Raw genomic sequence first — 24,783 nt, forward strand, 5'->3', positions numbered from 1 at the left:
CAGATTGCTTACCCTGTTTTCTCATATGTAAAATCAGATTTACAGTTATTTTCGTAAAGACATATTCAAAGATGAACATAATGATGCAGACGAACCATTTTGAATTTCTTACAATGAGATACTATAGAAATTTCAGGTTTTCTCCCCCTTATTACATAATCTATGTAGCTTATCCGAAGAGCCTGTGATTACTTGGGGGGGGGGGGGTCATCTTTTTGAGGCTAATTGAGTAGAAGGAAATTTACAGCAGCTACTGACATCATTAAAGCAAAACCAAAAACAAATTAGCTAAGTGGAATAGTGCCCTGGAGTGGGAAGCTGTGAGGGTGGTGTTTGAACTTCACTTGTCCCCTAGTTATCTATGGAGAAGGTCCTGCCCCCCGAATTGTGCATTTAGCACTTAGCAAGTGGGCTTTACAGTTTAGCACTTAGGGAGTGGGCCTCAGAGTTTCTGCTTTTGTCTTCCTGCCTTGGACTGTGTTGATAAGCAGTGTCTTGCCTGTGTATGGCTGTGTTCCATTCTGTAAACATCACTGCTGTAAGGGGAGTGCAGAGTTGGTTGTTTATTTTGTAAAAACCTGCCCCATTGCCATGTGATATTTGCCCAAGAGCTCCTGTTGTAGTGACATGCTTGTGGTGAGTGTGGCCCTTTAAAGGTTTCGTTCTCAAATGTTAGATGAACCCCTAACCCGTGTCCTAGAGTTTTAACCAGGGGAACGGTAATCCCAGTGGATCCTGGGCTGGAGTCTAGAGAGAAGGTGGCAGATGAGGTGGCAGATGATAGGCAGGGGCCTGTTGTGGTCTCCTTCCTCTTTTGCACAAAGGAGGGGCTGTCCTCTCCTGGGGAGGTATTTCCGCTCACTGCAACAAATGAGGGAGCACAAAGCCCTGTAATGTAATGAGGCTTCTCTGGTGACGTCACTTATAAATGTGGTCAAAGTCCAGTTCTTGGGGGCTAGCAAGCACGGGGGCTTAGAGATCAGTCCGTTCAAACGCTCTCACTTCTCAGCTGTCACTGTGCCATGCTGCCTACTTCTAGCCACTGAACCAACACAGCTGAGCAGGGGCATGAACGCCTACAAGTACCAGAAGTTCCTGGAGGGACTCAACAACCTTAGAGGTACAATGAGGCTTCTGGCTCCCTGCCTTTCTCCTTGCTGAATTTGTGAATGCTTACTGTGTTGTGTGTTATGCGGGCGTCTTTCCTTTCCATCAGCTGCTCAGGAGTTTGGAAAACCGTCTTACTCTGAGCTGGCCATATTTTTGTGTGTGTTCCCACAATGACACAGAAAGGCTAGCATTGTAAGTGTGATGGTGGGTGACCAGGAGGGGATCGTTTCTGCTACTTCAGTAGCAGTCTGTTCTCTTGCTTCAATGTTGAATGGACAATGAAGAAATGTCTCCTGCTCTCTTTCTTTTCTTTCTTTTTTTTTTTTTTTTTTTTTGGTTTGATAATTTACTTATTTATTTTATTTGTATTTTTTTTTTTAGTTTCAAGTTTTTATTTAAATTCCAGTTAGTTAACTTATAGGGTAATACTGGTTTCAGGAGTAGAATTTAGTAATTCATCACATACATACAGTACCCTATGCTCATCACATGTGCCCTCCTTAATACCCGTCTCCCCACCAATCTCCCCTCCATCAACCCTCAGTTTATTCTCTATAGTTAAGATTCTGTTTTCTGGTTTGCCCCCCTTTTTTTTTCCTCCTATGTTTATCTGTTTTGTTTCTTTTTTAAAAATTTTCATTTATTTATTTTTTAATTTACATTCAAGTTAGTTAGCCTATAGTGCAATAATGATTTCAGGAGTAGACTCCAGTGATTCATCCCCTATGTATAACACCTAGTGCTCATCCCAACAAGCGTCTTCTCCCCTGCTCTCTTGAGTTGAGCAGGGCTCAGGATACTCCCAGGGCAGTGTGGGTGGAGGGCTTTTGCCATCTGGCACTGCAGCCTCACCTAGGTGTAGTTGTTTCTTGGGTCAGGTTTTCCAGTCACCTGTGTGTATAGTGAGTCAGAGTCCCACCTGGAGAGAGCAGGAGTGGGGAGTGGTAGGGGGTGGGGGAGGAGGAATGCAGGTTGGAGGCCAGAGATGGCATGTAAAGGGTAAATCATTGACTTTAAAGGAGGTAACTTTTTTTTTAAGTTTATTTATTTATTTTGAGAGAGAGAGAGAGAGAGAGAGAGAGAGAGAGAGAGAAAGCATGAGTGGGGAAGGGGCAGAGAGACAGGGAGAAAGAGAGAATCCCAGTCAGGCTCTGCAGTGTCAGTGCAGAACCTGATGTGGGGCTCAAACCCACAAACCGGAAGATCATGCCCTGAGCCAAAGTCGAACGCTTAACCAACTGAGCCATCCAGGCACCCCTAAAGGAGGTAACTTTTTAATAAAATAATATTTAAAGAGAATAATGTCTGCTTTACATGATTGTCCAACTCTTTGCTGACCACAGATGAGAAAAATTCAGGCCTCTTTTTGGCTCTTAAGGAAGAAGATAGATGAAATCTTTTTACTTTCTCTTCTGTAATTCATAGATGATTTTGTTTCCATCTGCTTAGGAAGTGCTCAAACCATCCCTCTTTCACCAGCAGTCTAGATTCTGGATCCAGAGCAACCATGGGGTGGGTGCAGAGAGAGTAAGAGAGGTAGAGAGAGGAACAGGGATGAGGGAATGGCAGCAGACCTGGACTCCCATCCTGCCAGGGTCTGTAGATATTTTCCCTTCTTTCATTATGTGTTGAAGAACTGTTTCTAAGAGAACGTATATGAGAAGAGCTTTGCAGGCTATAAAGAGATATACAACTGTAAAGTACTATTCTACTAATTTCTACCTTTTCTTCCTTTTTGTCTCCCTACCACACCATGTAAACATTTTTCCCCCCAGGACTCCTGAGAGCTTGAGCCAATCCCTTTTGGTTTGGGGCTCTGCAAGCTCATCAGGCATCAGGCAGGTCTTAGCAAGAATGAACCGAGTTAACTGTTGTTTCTCTGTCAAAGGCAATTTTGAGAGGGCAGAGGGAGTGTGGCCTTCTTCATCCAGAATCACGGGGAAGAGGTGTGAGAGGGGGACAGAACCCGTGGAACTTCTCAGGGACTCTCCTTGGGGCTTGTTGGGGCCTGGGTGAAGGGAGGTGCAAGAATGTACCTTTGTGCCATAGCAGAGAAGAGGTTCTCTTGCCCTATTTCCTGTCTTAGAGGGATCCTTCTATATTCTTGGGCATGATGCCCACCCAACAGCAAGAGTCCTTTCCCTCCTCTGTTTACAAAACTCATGGAAGGATTATCAACCTTCATTAACTTGCATGTTCCTTCAGTAGAAGAAAAGATTTAGAGTAGAAACTCCTTAGTGTAGTTTTATTCCCTATTATCCTTGGCTCCATTCTTCTGATAAAAGGTCAGAGCTTCCTGAAGATGGACAGATGGTGGATGGAAACTACAGGAGATTTACTTATCTATAGAATTGGAGAATAGAACTTTTCTTTTTTGGTTCCCCTTTGTGTCAAGGGTTTAGATGAGCAGTTAAACCACATAAGGATGGCTGTGGCCTAAGTGAATCAAGTTTAGCAGTGACCTAAGTAGATTCCTGAGTTTCTCAGGAGACCACACCACAAATAACCCTGTCCTCCTCTGCTGTATGTGCTTCGAGAGTAAAGTGCAGATATGACCGATCAGGGCACTTCTTGTTTTCCTCTCATGAAACATGCATGGAGGAAAGAGTCCTTTTTTACTCCCTAAATACGGCTTGCTTTGGTCCTGAGTGTCTTGTAACTCTCCTGACTTTCTCAGTGGGGCTGATGGAACAAGTAGGTCTTGATTTGATCCATTCAGGGATGGTGCACTCTAGGAAGGGCTATTTCTGCTTTTGAAAGAGGTTATGTTAAAACCAGCTTGGCAATCATTTATTTTCTTGACCCACCTAAAAAGTCCCCCCCTCTCCCCCCCGCACCCCCCATCCTTTCTGGCAAGGAGTGAGTAAGGTTGCTAGGAATGAACAAGTAACAGACAAGATCCATCTATCCCAGGGAGTGTCCTGTGTGGAGCTGAAATCAGAGAAGAGAAAGGACCACACTTAGAGTGGTGGCAGCTCACACTCCACTTTCCCACCCCAGATACTAGGGTTATTTTGGTTCTAGCTCTCCAAGATGAACTCAGAAGCATTTACTACTATGGGCATTAAACACGAGGATATACATATGTATATGTATATATACATATATACATATATATACATGTATATATGTACACACATATATGTATACACACATATATGTATCTGTATACACACACACAGAGTTTAGTGTCTAGAATGTGGCCAGAGTTCACCAAATGTTAGTTCTAGACCTTCTTTCCCCTGTCCCTCCCAGAGTCTTTGAGTCAGGGTAAGTCCTTGTGCTTGCTTTGGTTCAGAATGAGCTGGGTCAAGTTATACTCTTGTAGTGCATTGACATGATTGGTTCCAGGTCTCTTCCTTGATCTCACTGGAGGACAGTTATCAAGGTTGAGACTGGAAGACAGTGGCATTAGTGATAATAGTAATAACAGTAAGCACTCAGCAAATGTTAGTTATGGACTGGGCCCTGATCTAAGCATTTTACATGTATTAATCCATTTAGCTCCTAAAATACTCACATAACAGGTGGCTTACATTGGTAAACCCAAGGCTTGGCTGGTCTGAGAACATCTGCCCTGCTAAGGCTTTCCTGGGAGTATAGCAGCCAAGATGACTGGTGCTGTCTGGGGACCAAGTGCCATAGGGGGTGGAATACCCACAACTGCCCAAGTGTATGTGTGACACTCATGGGCACCTTATTCTCTGGGGGAGTACAGAGTATGGTGCTTTGAAGTGAGGACAATAGATCTTTTCTCTCCACACTAGCCTCCTTGAGCTGTGTCCTGTTTTCTCATCCTACATTCATGTGTATACACTGTGTAATAGTCTTTATAGAGTACAATGTATGAGATACAGCAGTTTGTCTTGTTCATTCACCCACAGAAAGCACCTGATTTAACCTTCCTTCTATCCCAGAACTTGAATCTTTCTCAGGTGAGAGAGGTATCTGGAAAGAGGGCATGTGGTTGTTTTGATATGGTCTTTATACTCATTTCTGGAATGTTGTTATAGGTCTTAGACAATTATTTCTCCAACCCTGGGTGGCCAGGCAGATAGTTAGATACAAGGCATTGCCTTTGTCAAACTGTCCTGTGGGCTGAGTTTCACACACTGCATCCCCTGATTATGGTGAATGACCACTTCCCTTTTTCATTTCACCTCTATCTTTGTGTATTCCAGAGGAACTGACAGAAAGAGGTCATAGGCTCCCCTTTTCATTGAGTTACCTACGTTGCCTTTCTTGAGATGATTCAGCTTACAGCCATTCTTCCATTTAGTGTTGAAGGGAACCCAGTGGGAGAATAGAGACATTGTAGAAGTCTTTTGAAGTTCTGGTCCCCAATTACTTGTGACTCCTTGGTGCTTTGACACCAGGATTGGGGCACAGTATATCCCATTGCTGTTGCTGCTTCTGGGCTTTAAGGTTTACTTCTCTGTTCTGCCAAAAATCATAGTTATTAAGTGATTTCTGCCCAGATGGATCTTTTCTGTGGGTATGACGGGTTTTACTGTTGGCCTAAGTCCTGCTCTTTGGCAGAGTCCAGGCCTGTGCTGTGGACTGGCAATTGGGGATTAATAGGAAAGCAGATATGTGGTTAAGGTTGAATGATGAGAAGGTGGTTCTCTAGTCTTTGCTAAACAAAATTGGGATAGGTCTGTGAGATAATGACTGATTAAAAAAATTTTTTTTGTTAATGTTTATTTTTTATATTTGAAAGAGAGAGTGTAAGCAGGGGAGTGGCAGAGAAAGAGAGAGGGAGATTGAGGATCCAAAGCGGGCTCTGTGCTGACAGCAGACAGCCCAACGTGAGTCGCAGACTCATGAAGAGATCATGACCTGAGCTGAAATCAGACGCTTAACTGACTGAGCCACCCAGGCACCCTGATAATTACCTATTAAAAAAAAACAAAAACAAAAAAACAACACAAGTGTATCTCTGGCTACTTAGGTAGCTTACTTGGTTGAGTGTCCAACTCTGGATTTCAGCTCAGGTCATGATCCCCCAGGGTCATGGCATTGAGCACCGTCTCAGGTTCTGCACTGAGTGTGGAGCCTGCTTAGGATTCTCTCTCTCTCTCTCTCTCTCTCTCTCTCTCTCTCTCTCTGTCTCTCTCGTCCCCCTCCCCATTTGTGCATGCACGTGCTCTCTCTCTCTCTCTCAAATAAAACCAAAAGACACATAAAAAAAACCCAAAACAAATATACCTCAGTACTCACATACTTTCACCCTTCTTTTCACTCTGCATGTACTGTTTTGTTGCCTTTGCCTGGAATACCATTATCCTTCTCTCTTTATATCAAACATCTCTTCTTTCAGTGCCTAGCTCATTGTTACTTTCCCCCATAGTTCCTTTCCTTTCCTTGCTTTCTCTCTCGTCTCTTTCTTCTTCCTTTTGCATTTTGAGATAGAGTTCTCTTTTCCTCATCAGTGTTGCCATAACACTTTAAACGTACTGATTTTAGAGCATGCTTATAGTTATTAACTATGGTTATTAAACATGTTATGTTAGGGGCGCCTGGGTGGCTCAGTCGGTTGAGCGTCCGACTTCAGCTCAGGTCACGATCTCGCAGTCCGTGAGTTCGAGCCCCGCGTCGGGCTCTGGGCTGATGGCTCAGAGCCTGGAGCCTGCTTCAGATTCTGTGTCTCCCTCTCTCTCTGCCCCTCCCCCATTCATGCTCTGTCTCTCTCTGTCCCAAAAATAAATAAACGTTAAAAAAAATTTTGAAAAAAAAAAAAAAACATGTTATGTTATAGTTACAGTTATTAAACATTTGATTTTCCTCCTAGTCTTTACTTCTTTGGCAAGTTTCCTGTAACTTCTGTAAGCCTCAGTTTTCTCATTTGTAAAATAGGGATAATACAACTTACCTCCCAAAATGTTGTGAGGATTACATACAATAGTAAGTGTGACATCTGGCACAGAGTCGGAGCCCAGAAGATGTTTTTTATACTGTTGCTAAAAGTGGGAACTAGACTCCTTTCTTCTTGTATCTTCTTCCCCTGGCACATGTTAAGCATGAAAGGACATTCGAAGAATTGAACTAAACTCATGTATCCAAATGTCCTTCAATAGTCACCGTAGAGGGTTAAAAAAAAAAAACCCACAATACTCTGACATTGGTGTCTGTGCTGTGTACATTCACAAAACCCTTTTTGTGGTTTCTCTCTTCACCTCTAGATTATTACTCCCTTAAGAAACTACAGTTGTTTTATAGTCCTACTTAATTTTGGTCAAAAAATGATATTATCTAAGACTTAGGCTATTTTGAAACATTAAATCCAATCTCAAAGAATGAAAATATACTGCTCTTGAAGACATTGGAAAGATGGTATTACTAGTCTGGAGGCAGCTCCAAGTGTGGGGTTCCAAGTATGTTTTGGGCAGTGGCAACGTTGAGCAAGTGAACAAGGTGACTACTGACAAGGCACACACTCAGTTTGGTTTCTTAGCTGTGAGGTGTTTGTCAAGCCCTTTTTCTCATTCTCTTACTTTGGACATCCAGTGAGTAGGCCAGACTGGAAGACTGTTGTTATTACCATGTCTGGGCATGCAGGAGAAGTCCTCATACCCTGACATGTACCTTTCAGAGATTGACCTTTTTTGGGGGGAATTTTCTTCCCCTCTTCAATGTGGCTAATAAAGAATCTCAGGAAAAAAAAACACCACTTTTTTTCTTCTGCCATTAAATAGATACACTATTTTGGCCTTGTAGAAAGCATAGAAAAATAAAAACCAAAAATCACAAAAATCCTACAACCTGCAGATTATTGTGTTCATAACTTGTTGTGTTTCCATTCAATCTTTTTCTTTTCTTTTTAAGGTTTTCTTTTTAAGTTATCTCTATACCCAGTGTGGGGCTCAGACTCACAATCCTGAGATCAAGAGTCACCTGCTCTATGCACTGAGCCAACCAGGTGTCTCCCATTTAATATTTTCCTATCCGTATATACATAACGTTTTGTTTTTATATGTTTGTCATTATTGTAATGTAGTTCTTTTTCTTGCTCTTTATTATTTTGTAAGCATTTTTATGCCTTTACCTGTTTGTTTAAATCATTTCTTAACAGCTTGTGGAATTTCCTCAAATGAAAGGACCATTTATTTAACATTTCCCACTTGTGGGGCATGTGTGTTTCCAATTTTTTACAGCTGTACTATGATAATCCACATCTTTGTAAATAATATCTTCTGTGCATTTCTGATGATACTTTTAGGATAGGTCTCTAGAAGTAGAATTACTGGTCCTAAAACATATATTCAAAGCTCTGGATGTTGGTTTTTAATTTTATTGCACTTCTAAAAGCTATTCAAGTTACGTGTAACACTTTGAATACCCCTCTGATAGCTCTTGGCCCCTTGTGCTCTAGGGATAGCACTGTCTTCAGGCTCGGTGGCCAACTGGTTCTGATATTTTACTGTGCAGTTAATTTCATCATGGGACAGGTGCCAAGTGTCTCTTTCACTTAGTCAGCAGCTCCCACATGTCATCATCTCATCACTGCACTGTTTTATTCTGAAACTTTTCTCCTAGCAACTCTGGACATTTAAATGGCTTCACTGATCCTCCCAGCCCTAGTACCTTTTCCTCTTGCACTGAGAGATCCATCTGTGTTAATCGGGAAACGCAATACCAAGAATGACCTAATCATTGCTCTACAGAAATCCTGCATTGGAACCCCAGATTGGTCCAAGGTTGAGATTCTCTTTTTCTTTTCTTGCTGTTACTGAGCTAGAAAATCAGGCCAGGTTAACTTGATAGAATTAATTGGTTGACAAACTGCTATGTCATCACCCTTGCTTGTGGTAGGTGACTGCCTCTGAGAGAAATGGAGCTGGTGCCATGTTTTAAATCAACATATTACAGTCAAGTGCAAATTGGCTTCTGTTACTTGGGACTGACAGGCTTAGGGTAGAATTATAGACTTGATGAGAGTTCAATCTTGTTTCTGACTTGGAGTTGACATCCTGGAGCAGACAATGTGGGCTTTCTAACTGATGATAGACTGGGGTGTTTGGAAATTAGCTTGAGGACTGAGAGAAGGAAGGTACACGTGTGTGCAGGGCGGTCAATAAAAATGTCTGTCTCTACAGCAGCCAGGATAGTGGAAAATGGCTTGAGTCACCAACAGACAGGATTGCATCCTCCACAGTGAGAACTGTCTACCCCTCCCATTCCCAGAGCCCTTAAGCGAACCTATCACAATGGGGTGATTCTCTCCAGTGCAAGGAATCTGGGAATCTGCATATTTCTGGGGTGAGGCCTGTCAACATCTTTTACAGTACTACGCACCTACTTAGACTTTCAGTAAATCCTGTAGTTTTTGGATGCATGATGGTTTTGTACACTATTAAAGTTTATGCCCTCCTTAATTGTGTGTGTGTGTGTGTGTGTGTGTGTGTGTGTGTGTGTGTGTATTTAGCTCTTTTTAAAAAAATCTTACTTTTTAAAGTACCTTTTACACCCAGTGTGGAGCTTGAACTCACAACCCTGAGATCAAGTGTTGCATGCTCCACCTAATGAGCCAGCCAGGTGCTCCTCTATTTAGCTTTTTAAAATAATTTTTATTTTTTCTTTTTATCTGAGTTGACACGCAATGTTACATTAGTTTCAGGTGTACAACTTAGTGATTTGACAAATTTATACATAGTGCTGTGTTCACCACGAGTATAGCTACCATCAAAAATATGGAATGCTTCATGAATTTGTGTGTCATCCTCAGACAGGGGCCAAGCTAATCTCTGTATTGTTCAAATTTTAGTATATGTGCTGTCAAAGCAAGCACCTTAATTGTGTATTTTTTAGGCTTACTGCATGTTACTGGGCTAGAAAGGGTTATCAGTACAAGTTCACATTGGGGTTGGCTTCTATTGCTGCTGGTTTGAAATGCGTGGGGAATATGAGATTCCATGGCATAATGATCCATACTGTAGATTTTAAAATGTGTGGGGTAGTTCTGTGTTTTTTGTTATGACAGGAGATGACTGTTACACTATGTCTCGCTCTCAAAGAGTGAGCCTGTATGTTAGCAAAGTATAAATTATCATTTTTCCCTCATCCTTGGTTTTGTGTTTTTTGAAGTAGTTATTAGTATTGTCCCCACCATTCTGCCACAGTTTCTTTTGGCAATTTTCCTGGAGAAACGCCAGGCTATATAGCTCTAATCGTATGTATTATTCATTACAGCAACTGTAGGCATGGACCCTCTGGATGAATATCAGTTGCTAAACAGTATCTTTTGCTCATTATGGAGTGGCAGGAACCTTATAGACTTCCTGGTTTGATACATCTTGAAATCCTTTGATTTGGAAGATGAGTTTTTATAATTTGTTATCAACTAACTGGTTTATTCCCTGATAATGTTCATGCTTTCTGTCTCTCTCTCTCTGGAAGTGTCCGTATCTTTCCCCTTCCTTCTTTTTCTTCTTCTTTTTTTTTAAATTTTAAACATTTTTATTCATTCATTCATTCATCTATTTTTTAGAGAGAGAGAGAGTGAGCAAGAGAGAGTGGGGGAGAGGGGCAGAGGGAGAGAGAGAGAGGATCTTAAGCAGCCTTCACGCTCAGCATGGAACCTGACTCAGGACTTGATCCCACAATCTGGGATCATAACCTGAGCCAAAATCAAGAGTCAGGTGCTCAATGGACGAAGCCACCCAGGCACCGCTCTTTTTTTTTTTTTTTTTTTTTTAAAGATTTTACACATCGGGCTCTGTGTTGATAGCTTGGAACCTGGAGTCTGCTTCAGATTCTGTGTCTCCCTCTCTCTCTGCCCCTACCCTGCTCACACTCTGTCTCTCAAAAATAAATAAAATTAAAAAAAAAAAAAAAAAGTCACATGCTCCATCAACTGAGCCAGCCAGGTGCCTCCTCCGACACTTCCTTCCTTTCATTGAGAACCTTTTGCCTATCCAAGACATTGAGGATACAAAGATTAATGACAATCCCTGTCATTGAGGGATTGTCAGTCTCTTGCATGGTCCAGTGGGATATCTATCCCCTCTGTCTATTTATCTGGTGCTATTTATAGAGATACGAACAAAGTACTGTGAGAGCAGAGGTGGAGTGATTACTAGGGGCAGCTTGGTGGGTGATGGGAAGACCTGACAGCAGAATTGGTATTTGAGCCGAATCTTGAAGTTGGGTAAGAGTTTGCCAGTTAGGGGAGAAAAGGTATTCTGGAAAGACAACAGGTGTGCAAAGGAATAAACTCATGGAAGTCTGTTTCCTCTGGGGAAGAATGAGAAGTGTTGTGAAGTAGGAAGCTGGGGAGAATAGGCAGTTGTTTAGGGTGAGAGATGAAGCTGGAATGGAGAGTTGAGTCTGTGTTATAAAGGGCTAAGCAATAATGTAGGCAGTAGACAGCACTAGATATTTTCAAGGCAGAGAAATGATATAAACAATCAGGGGCTTTTTGATAGGGGAGAAGTAGAACTCTGGCAGCAGTATGAGGTCATATAGAGAGGTAGGGCTGCACCTGAAGTGGAGCTGTATGTATCTGATTTTAGTTTGTCCAGGACAAGAGAAGAAGAGAGCAGGCACATGAAATCCTTCTAAAAGGGAGTTTGGTTTTAGAAACAAACGGATTGTATGTTGAACTACAGTTGGAGTGGAGACACTTTTCCCGCAGCTCAAGTTGAACATGACCCTGTGTTGTGCAATGGTTTGTGTTTGGGTCGGTATTTCCTGGGACTCGTCAGGTGATGCACTTCGGCATGAGGCCCATGGTGTAGCCGGGAGAATAGCAGCTCCAAGTGTGTGTCAGTGATAAGAGGGGAGAAGCCCATTTAGCTCCGCGTTGGGCTTCTGTTTCTTTGAAATTCTCTGGGCTGCAGAACCTGGCCCAGGACTCCCATCTTTTCATGACCCTTTACAGATAGCTTGGAGTGTGGACTTCATTATGTGTTGGAGTGTTGGCATTTGATACTGTCCGTGACCTCTCTGCCTATTCAAAATGTTCTTCTCTGTTAGCTTCAGTGAGGGCATTTCTTGGTTTTCCTTTACCTTATTGCTGCTTATGTGCCTTTGCTGAGTCTTTTCTTTTTTCTGACTCTACCTCTGGCAGTTACCTAAGGGGTGAGGCAGTGTGGTGAAGTGGGAAGACCAGGGCCTTGGATCCAGGCTGGTTTGGGTTAAAATCCAAGTTTCTACATTTATTAGCTGAGTGACTTGGGTCAGGCTACTTACTTTCTCTGAGCTTCCATGTTCTCATCTGTAAAACGGGGATAAGAGTGTCTCCCACATAAAATTATGAGGATTACATGGAATGGCACAGGTAAAATTCCTAACACAGCGGGACATGTAAATACACCATACAGACATAGCTGGCATTATGATGCTGCTCCTGACCTTTTCTGTTGTTGTTGTTCCTCTAGCCAGTTCTTCTGGCGTCAGCTTTTCTTTGGAATTGCAAACTCCCACATCTGTCTTCTACTACTTAAAATTTCTCAGTGTTTTTAGGTGTTATTATTTTTATTATGGTAAAAAAACATGTCATACCAAATCTACCCTCTTAACAAATTTTTACAAGTACAGCACAGCATTGTTAACTGTGTGCACATTTGCTGTGCAGCAGATCTCTAGAACTTTTTCATCTTGCGTGACTGAAACGCTGTGCTGGTTGAACAGCAACTCCTTGTCCCGCCCCACACCTCCATTGGCAACCACCAGTTTACTTTCTGCTTCCATGAGTTTAATTGCTTTTATAAGTGGAATCATGCAGTATTTGCCATTCTGTGTCTGGCTGATTTCACTTAGCCTGATGTCCTCAAGTTTTATCTATAGTGTAGCATGACAGGATTTCCTTATTTTTTAAGGCCGAATAATATTCCATTGTATGTATAAAAATCTCAATTTATTGGTCTGTTTTTCAGCTGCCTGCAGGACATCTGTACTTGGATATCACTTTGAACTCAGTATTTTCACAACCAAGCCTAGACTTGGCTTTCCTCCTTGTTTCCCCAGTTTTGACAGTTGTGCTCACATTTTTCCACTGTCTTAGATCAGAAACCCTGGAGACATCTCTGGCTCCACTCTCTTCATCAACTCCCATTTTCAGTCTGTCATCGGGTCCTTTTGTTTCTTCAGAATTTCTTTTAAGTTTGTCCCTTTCTTCCCATTCCCTTTGCCATGAGTCTGGTCCAGTCACTCATCACCTCACGCCTCAACTACTGCAACTGCATCATATTTTGTTTTTGGTGCTTTCTGTTACCAAAAGTAGGACAGACCTTTTATTTTTAAATTATTTTTTTAAGCTTACTTACTTTATCTCTACATGCAGTGTGGGGCTCAAACCCACGACCCCGAGATCAAGAGTCGCTTGCCCCTCCAACTGAGCCAGCTAGATGCCCCATGACAGACTTTTGTATTCTGTCCCCATCCGACTCTTCCAGGCTTATCGCACGGAATTTCCAGAACACACTTTCAGCTGAAGACAGATCCATCTCCTTTAAAAAAAATTTTTTTTTTAATGTTTATTTAGTTTTGAGAGACAGAGAAATAGAACCTGAGTCGGGGAGGAGCAGAGAGAGAGGGAGACACGGAATCTGAACTGTCTGAGCTGTCAGCATAGACTCTGAGCTGTCAGCACAGAGCCCGACGCGGGGCTCGAACCCACGAACCGTGAGATCATGATCTGAGCTGAAGTTGGATGCTTAACCAACTGAGCCACCCAGGTGCCCCAATCCATCTCCTTATTGTACCTTGAAGTGCCTCATTCATTCTCTACTGCGGCCATTTCTTAGGCAGTTTTTACCTAGAATGCCCTTTATACTTCACTGAAACCTATCCATTCCTTCCAGCCTCACCTCAGGCCTTGCTTCTCCATGAAGACTTCTCAGATTATCACTGTTCATGCTGATGTATCACTTTCCTGCATGGTAGTTTTGTCTTCCCATTGAAATTGTAAGCTTTTTGAAAGGAGTGTTTAATAGATGTCCCATTTCTGTAACTCTCATGGTACTTAGCCCATACCTAGCCAGATTTTAGTGCTCAGTACTGAACGCTGATAAGGTGTGGTGAACAAAGTGAGTTATTCTTTCATTTGACAGATATGTATGAGCACTCACCGTGTGTGCTGTGCTAGGCCCTGGGGTCTAGTGATAGACCGCACAGTGAGGAGACTACTTATCCTGTGCACAAGCACACAAAATATTCGTTGGTTGAGTGAATTTGAGGAAACCAGGTCAGACTCTAAGTGAGGACAAGTGACGAGAAGAGGGAGACTTTAGAAAATAGTCATAAATGAAACAATAATTTATTGAATGTCCTCTGATGTTGATTATTCTGGGTATTAGGGATATACCAGAGAACAGGGCCAAGTCTCCTCCATTGTAGAGCTTCTATTCTAACATTTAAAGGTACTTTTAGGGGAGCCTAGGTGACTCCGTCCGTTAAGGATCTGACTTCGGCTCAGGTCATGATCTCGTGGTTCGTGAGTTCAAGCCCTGCATCGGGCTTTCTGCTGTCAGCACAGAGCCCACTTTGGATCCTCTGTCCTGGCTCTCTGTTCCTCCCCTGCTCATGATTGTTCTCGCTCTCTCTTTCAAAAATAAAGGAACATTAAAAAAATTGTTTAAAAAAATAAAGGCATTTTTAAAAGGAACACTTAATATTGAGTGAAGCCCACGTGTAGGAGGTGAGCAGTGAAGGAGTTAATATGCTTGTAGGGCTCTAGGCTTTGTTGAAACAGATGGTTTCTCTGCCCTAGGGAGTGTTTTTAAGGGGGATTAGAGGACAGGGCTGAGTAGGGCCCGAGATCTCTCTCCTTCACTCCCTAGCACACACACACCTGCTGTTCCAGGGCCTGGTGAGCCATGTAACTTGTCTCCCCACTTGGTGGGCACTTATTTGTAGCTTGTAAGTATGGCTTCAGGGCTGGTTGCATGCTTCTGACCTTTCTTACTTTCCTTTCCTTTTATTTATTGTCCAACATCAGTGAAGTTCCATTTTAATTTAACAGATGTTGGGACTTATCTGAGTTCCTCTGGTTCATGTCTACTTTTACATAATTGTAATCCTGACCTATATATATGTTTTTTTTCCAATCCAGTTTTTTTTTGGTGGCAAAATACACATAACGTAAAATTTACCATTGTAATCGTTTCAAAATGTACAGTTCATTGAGATTACATACATCTGTAATGTTGTGCAACCATCACGACTAGTCTAGCTTCAGAACATTTTCACAATTCCAAATGGAAACCCTGTACCTATTAAGCAGTCACTCCCCCATCCCTTCCCCTCCCTCAGCCCCTGGTGACCACTAATCTGCTTTCTGACTTGTCTATTCTAGATCTTTCCTATAAATGGAATCCTATAACATGTGGCCTTTTGTGTCTGGCTTTTTTCACTTAACATATACATGTATGTTTGCATGCCTGTTTCATGTAACATTGTAAGGATTTTTTTAATTTTTTTTTATTTTTAGTGTTTCTCTATAGTCATTATAAGTTCAGTTATAATGTTGGTAATGGCTTCACTTAGCCATTCTCTTAGTTGTTGAATGCTTGGGTTGTTTCCAGGTTGTTGCTATATAAAAACTGCTGCAAGGGACATCTCCCTGACTATGCTGTGTTGTCTTTCAGAGGACTCTGTATATTGCACACCAGCTGCAGAAACACCATTGTCCTTGATTAGGATAGTGTGGCCTGTTATCCAACTCTGTGGGAGAACAGTCAAGTAATGAATTTTATATAGAAGGGAGCATTATACTTTGCAACAGAAGAGCTTGATCACCGGGGAATGGCAGGGAAAAGAAAGCTTTTTTTCCCCCTACTGTCTAGAATTCTCTGACACTGCCTCCACCCCCTTGGGTGTAGGAAGGAACTGATTATAGCAGTTGAAGATGAAATGTTTTATTCATTTATTCATTCAGCAAAAATGTGTGTGCCTACTGTAGGCCAGACATTTGAAACTTGCTGGTGGCTTGAGCCTGGCTGAGCAGTGCCTTTTATTCCACCTGCCTTTGATACTGCATGGGAGCAAGATGAGGGCCTGCTTCCTGGGTAATCAAGAGAATTCAGAGTCCTAAACCACATGGGACCTTATTACCTCATGGTTTAACACCTCAAGGTTTTGTACCATTATAGATAACAATCACAGCTTAATTTGGGCTATTCACTCCAGGGGATTTCAAAGCTGGGCTGAGACTCCTCATACCTGGCTACTCTTGTTTCCCACTGTGACAGAGACCTGGCTGCTAGGAGATATGCCTCTGGGCCTGTGTCCTCATAGTGGTTTTATTCATAATATCCTGGGTAAGGTAGCAAGGGGAGGGGGCTGTTGCCTGGGTATAAAGGCTTTAGGCACTTTAGTATCATAATGCTACTATGCTCATGCAGTGGATGGGGGTGGGAGTGTCAGAGATTCAGAGTTTAGCCCAGATCTATCTGGGGTCAGTGCTGCCGGGGCCTTCCTGACTTCGGGCAGACTGTTTCCCCTCCTTTTTTCCCTCTTACTGACCTATTTTTAAAAATAGTCTTAATTTCCCTTTCCCTGCTGGGAAAATATTGACTACTTAAGGCCATTCAGGGCCACACTATGCCTCTAAAACCCAGTGCTAAGTGGAGAAAGCACTTGAAACAATTGCCAGATCTTAGCAGTTTACTTAGGAAAGTGGGGTGATTTGGGGTGAGAAGCACAGAGGCTAGTGAGAACACCCAGAGTTAGGCCTCATCTCTGCCCTCATCTGCTACCACTTGTTGCTTTTCTTCCACTGTCAGAACTTGATCTGTTATGTGTCTGTATCTTCAGATGTATTTTTCTGCCTAGTGTGCTTGAAAAACTGTCAAACATTCCCCCCTCTCAGGAAGGGCATAGAGGAGAGAGGGCCTAGACCATCAGGCGTAGTAGGGACTCTGTTCTCTCTCTTTCTCCCTAGACCCTGGACCAAGTCAGCCTGGAGTTACTGAGGGGTGGTGTGTTTATGTTTCTGTGGGCTGGTTTTACTGACTGAGACACAAAAGCCCAAAGCACAAGCCATTCCCACAAGCCTAACATTTTCATATTTCTTTCTCTGCCAAAGAATCTTTGGTTAGGGTTAAGAATAACTAGTCTGTCTGTGGAAATACCAAGGCCTTTTGTTTGCCAAAAGAAAAGGGCTTTTGATTAAGGCCTTCTTCACATTTTTTTTCTTTTCCTTAAGCTGCTGTGGGAAGACTTGAGAGCCTGTGAAGGTACCGTGTTTGAGGGGTTTGGGGGGAGGAAAGATAGCTAAAGAGAACAGGAGAGACTTAATCAGAGACTTTTGCAGAAGTGGAAAGAAGGAAACAAAGGAAATGATAATATTTCTCCAATTTTTGGTGATTGCTTTTGCTAGCCTTTCCTTCTTCCTGTTTTTTATGAAATACATCCAAAATGAGAGTTCCCCAAGGATCTACACTGCTGATGACCTTGGATCCCACGTTGTCACTTAGTGTGTCAACTTAGCCTTCCCCTTTTGGCCAGAGTTTTTCAACTATAACATGAGGATTGTGATAGTGCCATTTTCATACAGTGGTAATGAGAAGTGAGTGAGGTAATTATGTAAAAAGTACTTAGAACAGTGCCTGGTATATAGTAAGTGCTCAGGAAATATTGACTGTTCTGTAAATATTACTGCTGTCTACTACAGATGCTGAGTGTAGCTAGCTTTATTTTTCTGATTTCAAATGTTGCTGTGTAAGGCTATCAGTCAGACCTTTGTCTTTTTAGAATAAAAGGAGGTAGAGGTTCTCATCAGGCATGATCTTTTTGTCAGTCAGAGGCAAAGGGAAAGACTTATTCTCTATGTAGACACTTCTTAGAGGTTCAGTGTCTCCATAGTTGAATGTCAACAAGGATTCCATTTCATTAAGAGGAGCTTATATTATTACTCTCTGGCAAAACTGCTTTTATTTGTGGGATGGGCGTGGGTCATGACTCCAAGAGGTCATCTACTTTCTTGGTCTTTGATTGAGGGTAGTGAGGTTTCTCGTGCTCCAGGAGAACCTTGAACTGAGTTGTAGAGGAGGTGCCCCTGGTCTTCCAAATACACAGTAGTGAGAGAAGCAGGAAAAGGAAATCTCAGTAGGGAAAGGGGGAGTCCTCAGGGCTGGTCTGGCCCCAGTGACTCTAGTACCAGGCTGGGGGAGTGTCATTAATGGCACGTCCGAGCAAGTGCCCAGCCACTCCATTTCCCTGGCCATCCATGAGAGACCTGTTGTGCTACCCATCTTAAGTCTCTGGGCTGTTTTGTAAGCTTGCCACTTCCTTTCCCGAGTTGCTGGTGTGTGGCTAGAGGGTGACACAGATATTTAAGTTGGTGGTCTCTTTCTTGGCCATTTCTGTATTGTCTTGAGCTTTTAGGAAGGATTTCCATGTCTGCCCTGTCTTTCCCACAAGGTGAAGTCTCATCTTACCTCTTGCAGGAGATTAGATCCTAATGGCAGCATATAAAGTGAAAATCCCAAAGAATCAAAATTGTCTTTGAAAAATACCTTAAATGACCCATAAATCAAAGTATATAAACATGGTTTTGTGTATATGCCAGGACAGAGTTAGAACACTGCATGGAGTAGTTGGCTTGTAGTTAGGGGGCATTTTATGGTAAGAAAATAAGTCTTCTCAAACACTAGAATCATATTCAGTATTCAAGGTGCTGGCAGTGTGAGACCACATGGGAACTGAGACTCACTGATGTCTCAGATTCACATCCTCTCTCTCATATTCACCTTGGTGCATAACCTGACCTTGGCATAAAACCTCACCGAGTGGAGCCGTGAGCAAACCTGTGTGTGTGTGTTTAAATTACTTCTCTCTCTGTGGTCAAATTTGTATAGTTAAACGCAAGTGCCTTGTGATTCTCCTGTATCCCTTTTTGCTGTCTTTCTTATTTCTTCTGTTTTTTAAATCTTTGTTTTCTTCTCCTAAACCTGATTTCTAGCTCTCAGCAGTTCTTTTCTCATCCAGAATGCTGATTTGTGTGTTTGCCTTTTGCGTTTATTTGTTTTCAGTGTTCAGGATTCTTTCAAGGAGTCTGGGAGAGAGTGCGAGTGGCTGGGTGTGGGGAGACCTCAAAGAGTCTTCTTTTAAATTCTGTAGTCACAGTTTCGGCTTTCTCCACTAACTTAAGATTTTTATCCTTTTCATATAAGGCCTTTTCTTTCTTTCATTTTCTTCCCTTTTAAGGCCATTTTTCTATAGAAAATTCCTGCTTAGGGTAGGCCAGTTAGAAATGAATTCTCATTATACCCACTAGACTAGACATCACTGGTTTAGCTCTAGAGGTTTAGTTCGTTCGTGGATCAACCCCAAATTTACAAAGGTAGATGAGGAAGAGCCCACCCAGAGAGGTCAAAGACACTTTCCTCAAGTCACCCAGCTGGTTATTGACAAGCCGAAACTATGACCTGGTTTCTCTGAATCCCAGTGCTTGCCTTTGAAGCCTTGGAGAGGAACGGTCCTTTGAAAGACCCCAGCCTTTGGGGAATTGTGACTTCTTTTGATTAACTTTATTTCAGTTCCTTTCCTTAACAAAAATGCCAAACAATACAAATGTCAAGAGGGTTAGGAATTCTATTTCAAAGATGTATTTGAGAATTATTTGAGAAAGTCTAGAAACTTGGAGGTATGTTAGGATTTCCAAGACCAGGAATCACTGTTATTGGCCTGGGGATTTGAGAGAAGGGAAATTGGTGACCATAGTTATAGGAGGACCAAGGTTTGTTTAGGGCATCACCTGGAACCCAAAAGGGTAGTTAAGGTCAACAAACACTTGTTAAATTCCATTCTTTGAAAGGCACAGAACTAGGTGTTGAAAATACAGTCATAGGCATGGCTTTCAAAGGGCTCACACAGTCCTCTGGTCAACTTGAGAAAAGAAGGTATTGTGTGTATTTGGAGAGCTACCTTAGCAAAGCCGTAATATCTCTTGTCCTGATTTGGTCATAGAACTGGAGGAGATGGAGTTTCTGTTCATTGGGACCTTGGAAAGCTGAATGCTAGTTTGGTCTCAAATAGGGTAAGGTGGAGTTTTCCTAGTGTCTCAAGAGTCAGTGGTATTTACTCAGTGAAAGAGGCAGTTGGGGAAACATGGAGTTCTTTATACCCTTTCCTCCTTTTCTTTCTAATGTTTTTCCTTCTGGGAGCTCCTGGTAAATAGTAAAGCTAGGTAGTTTCTCATACTTAAGTTTGTTTTTTTTTTTGTTTTGTTTTGTTTTTTTTTAACTATTTCTTTTGAGCAGTGGGGACTATCAGAAATAAATAACTGATAAGAAAAATGATTGTGAAAGATTGCCCTTCCTGCATGTAAATCAAACAGTAATCAGGCTTGAGGGAAGTCTATGCTGTCAGTATTTTCAGACATAGAGACAGAAGGAACTTCTGTCTAGGAGGGCCATATAGTTGTCCTGGTCTTTGTAACCCCACTCCATCCTACTTGTCAGGTTCCTTCAGCTTTTGTTGGTTCAAAACATCACATTTAACAAAGGTCAAAGCTGCAGCCCTTGCTTTCTCAATCCTAAGAAAATGGATTATTTTCAGCCATGTGTTTCTTCTGTACCCCAGAAAAAAACCTAAAACAAAACAAAACAAAAAATGAACAACTGAAACCCTCCAATAAAACAAAAACTTCAGCAACAATGATTGGCTTGTAGAGCCTCAGGTGTTGGGCCACCTCATAGGATTTCTTATGCAGGACTTTTCCAGATTGATGACTAATGTACAAAGAACTGCCTCAGGCCCTGCTGTCATCATTTTGCTGTGCAAGGAGGACATCATAGAAGGGTCCAGGAACCACCCCCTGTGTCATTCATAACATTTTTATTGCTGTCTGAGAAGGGGATGGTGGTGGTCATGGTAGGAGCATTTGTGTGTAGAGCAAGGTAGGACTCCAAGCCCTATGCCCAGTTTCTAATTGGTATTGGTAATATACCCTTTCAGAGAGTCAGCTCTATGAGGTAACTTTGTGGAAACATCTCAGTTCTGTTCTATGCACTGTTTGTTTTGCGATCTACCAGCAACTGTAGTGAATGGGAGAGCCTTTGCCTTCTGAAGTGCCCTTAGGCTGTTCCCAGTGACCCTCCAGTCTTAAGAATCAGTTGGGTGAGAATAATGCTGAAATCCTGTAGCTGTTCGGCTCAAAAGAAAAGCTGCACTGCCATGGTGATAAAGCTCCCAATTGAATAAGGAAAACGGCAATTTCCAAGAATCTGGGTGGTAGTTATTTTAGTCAAGTTGAGAAATGGGATCACTGAGAAGGATTTCCGCAGTATCTAGGCTGTCAGGGAAACAGTTATTCCCCACTGCCTCCTATTTACAAATTCCAGGAGAGGAGCTTGAGGCCTCAAGGTTGTGTCCCTGTCTTCACTATGACAGTCCACAGAGGCCTTCCACCAAACTGCTTTACAATTCACTGTAGTTTTTCCTTTTACAAATACTTTATATCCCATATATATATATATATATATATATATATATATGGAGTGGGATTACAAAGACCATATATATATATACATATATATTTGTATATATATCTTAGTACCTCATAGATGCTGCATGTGCATTAACAGTCTTCCTGAAACCTGAAAATACAAGAAATATAAAAATACACACTTTATGAACCTTGGCTTCTGGGAAGCCAACTTGGGATTTCCCTTGTCTATTTGTCCTATCAGACTCCTTGAGAGGGATGGTAAGAACATTTCCCTCTTTTTCCCTCTCTGCGGTTCACCCAAATGGGACAAATTGTTGGATTCAATAACATTATTTTCCAAATGATTCTTAAGGCATGAGGGTCACTGAGATTTATTTTTATTTATTTATTTATTTAAAAAAAAATTTTTTTTCAACGTTTATTTATTTCTTGGGACAGAGAGAGACAGAGCATGAACGGGGGAGGGGCAGAGAGAGAGGGAGACACAGAATGGGAAACAGGCTCCAGGCTCCGAGCCATCAGCCCAGAGCCTGACGTGGGGCTCGAACTCCCGGACCGCGAGATCGTGACCTGGCTGAAGTCGGACGCTCAACCGACTGCGCCACCCAGGCGCCCCTGAGATTTATTTTTAAATTCATAATCTTGGGTTGAGGGAAAGCAGTTGTCCTTACTGAATTCCCTTGTGGAGACTTTCAGCTGCCCAGACACCCCCACATCTTTACTAGGCACATTCCAGCAGTCTTAAAGCCCTGGCCCTCAGGAGTGAAATTCTGGTCTGGCGTCTCACTCCTGGAATCCTATCATGAGCCATGGCCATGCGTGGATTAGGTGTCAGATTGAAAAGCTGAAGAAACAGGTGGCATGTGAGCTTAATATAAAACTTCCGGCTTGGTAAAGTGGTTTTGGAGACTTATGCTTATTGAAAGTTTCCTTCTGCTTTCTTGTTTGCTTTAGCCATCTTTTGATGGTCTGCTTAGCTCACTCCAGAGTTTTCTAGGAGCATCCTGGAAGCCTTCAGAATACAAGGAGTTAAACTGCAGTGAACTTGGAGAATGATTAAACCGTGATTAAGTGATATTTTAACTTCTGTTTACAGAGGAGAAATGGAAATCATCAGGGAAAAAAAGTTTGTAGTTTTGACTGAATTCATCTTATCTTTCTTGGCCAGGGCTGCCTGCCGTTTTTAGTTTCATTTTTAGCTGCAAGGTGAACTCCCCCCACACTTCTGTTCTGATGTCCATCTTGGTCTTTGGTCATATTTCTCTCTCTGTCTCTGCCCACAACTCCCTTTCTTCCCACCTTGACCTCTGCCTCTTTCCCTCCCTCCTTCATGTTATTGGTCTAGGAAAGCCAGTTCCACTCAGAACAGAGGTGGAATGGGACTCGGCTGCTCTCCTATGTCTTCTGTTCCTTGAAAGCCTTGAGATGAAGCATCGATAGGAGATTTGGGATATTTGGAAAGCTACTGGACGAGTGGAAAAATCACTAGATAAAGAATTGAAGATGCCGGGGTTGAATCCCAGCATTGCTGCTTATTAGCTGTATGATCTTGGATAAGTTACTTCATCTCTGTAAGTCTCAGTTTCCTCTTCTGTAAAATGGGGAGATAATTCCTGTTTGTAAAAGTAGGATTTAGAGAGGATTAGAGTTATGCATATAAAGATTATTCTCTAATCCTAAGAAAATGGGTTATTTTCACCCAAGAGGTATTTAATTATGTTTGAAAGTGGGAGCTTTGTAGTGTAATCGAAGAGGTCAGAGTTGATGGTAGCTAGTGGACTGCCTTTGGTTAGCTTTTTGCCTACTTAACTACATAATGTTAATTGTATAGTTTATATATTATAACATAAAGTTATACTACTCTTTGCCTTTATTCTAGTCTAGTAAATACAGTGGCAACCCAAAGGAGGGCTAGATAGGCCTTTAGTGTATCCCTTCCCCCAACCCCCTCCCCTCCTCCCTTACCCCAGCCACTCTAAATGAACACATTTAAGTGCAAATTGTTTGCTATATAAATATAGCACCAAGAGTTGCTATGATTGTGTCCCCTCTTCTGACCCAATTGTTATATATGAGTCCATTTTATTGAAAATGTCTGGTTCCCTACTCTGGTACTGATGCAAAGATTTATTTCTCTCAGAAATTATTTGTGGCCAATTTATATAAAAGAAGATGTAAAATAATCTCTGAACATTTTATTTTGTCTCATTTGAGGCATTTCTCTACCTCATTGAGGTAGAGAAGTGGGTCATAGTTATTCCATCTTTTGTCGTTTACTAAAGTGGAATGAGCCAAGGCCAGTGGGGCCTGGCAGATCACAGGACCTTTGCTGTTCCTCTCAGACCTAGTTAAGCTCGGCTAAGTCTCTAGGTCTTAGAGTACTCAGCTGTTTTGGAAACTAGTTAAAAAGCATAATGTATTGCAATATGAAAGACACTTTGTGGCTTTCTAATTAGTATCTTTTAGCATTTTATTTCTTTTCGGGGGGGGGGGTCCTTAAAATCAAGTATCTCCAGTGTGCTAAGTATTTGATAGAACATAAGGAAATTTAAGTATCAGAAAACAGTGGCTCAGATTGCTTCTTACCTTATATGTTCATGAACTGGAAGAGTTAATATTGTTAAGATGGTAGTACTCCCCAAACTGATGTACAGATTCAATGTAGTCCCCACCAAAATCCCTGCTGGCTTTTTTTTTTTTTTCCCCCAGAAATTGACAAATTGACCCTAAAATTCACGTAGAAATGCAAGGGATCTGTAATAGCCAAAATAATCTTGAAAAAGAAGAAAATTGGAAAACTCACATTCCCAATTTGAAAACTTATTATAGTAATCAAGACAGTGTGGTATTGGCATAAGAATAGGCATATAGATCGATGGAATAGAATTGAGAATCCAAAAATAACCCTCTACATTTATAATCAATTGATTTTTGACGAAGGTGTTGAGACAGTTCAATGGAAGTAATTGTCTTTTCAGCAAATTATACTGGGACAAGTTCATATCCATATGCAAAAGAATGAAGTTGGACCCCTACCTGACACTATATGCAAAAGCTCAAAATGGCCCACAGATCTATGTGTAAGAGCTAAAACTATAAGAACATTTAGGAGAAAATTTAGGAAAAAAATCTTTGTGACCTTAGATTAAGACATCATTTCTTGAGTATGACACCCAAAGCACAAGCAACAAAAGAAAAGAAAAAAATAGATAAATTGGACTTGATCAAAATTAAAGACTTTAGTGCTTCAAAGGACACTATTTTTTTAAGTTTATTTA

At 41.8% G+C, this 24,783-nt stretch overlaps 1 protein-coding gene and 1 non-coding gene across 17 annotated transcripts in view; one reads left to right on the forward strand and one right to left on the reverse strand.

Moving 5' to 3' along the window:
• Positions 1 to 24,783, forward strand: part of MACF1 (microtubule actin crosslinking factor 1) — a 341,865-nt gene that overhangs the window by 56,730 nt on the left and 260,352 nt on the right. The window contains exon 1 of one of the 16 annotated variants that reach the window (XM_040469728.1): positions 982 to 1,120. The exons of the other annotated variants lie outside the window; for them this stretch is intronic. Coding sequence (XP_040325662.1) covers positions 1,069 to 1,120 — 52 coding nt within the window. The 5' untranslated portion in view covers positions 982 to 1,068. Of the gene's footprint in view, positions 1 to 981; positions 1,121 to 24,783 lie in introns of those variants that run through there. 16 annotated transcript variants of the gene reach the window in all.
• Positions 9,795 to 9,898, reverse strand: LOC121027865 (U6 spliceosomal RNA). Its single transcript, XR_005788952.1, has one exon. It is a non-coding gene; the product is annotated as a U6 spliceosomal RNA (small nuclear RNA).

Source organism: Herpailurus yagouaroundi, unplaced genomic scaffold (genome assembly GCF_014898765.1).
Source record: "Herpailurus yagouaroundi ecotype Mexico unplaced genomic scaffold, PumYag 77, whole genome shotgun sequence".
In the NCBI taxonomy this organism is placed as follows: domain Eukaryota; kingdom Metazoa; phylum Chordata; class Mammalia; order Carnivora; family Felidae; genus Herpailurus; species Herpailurus yagouaroundi.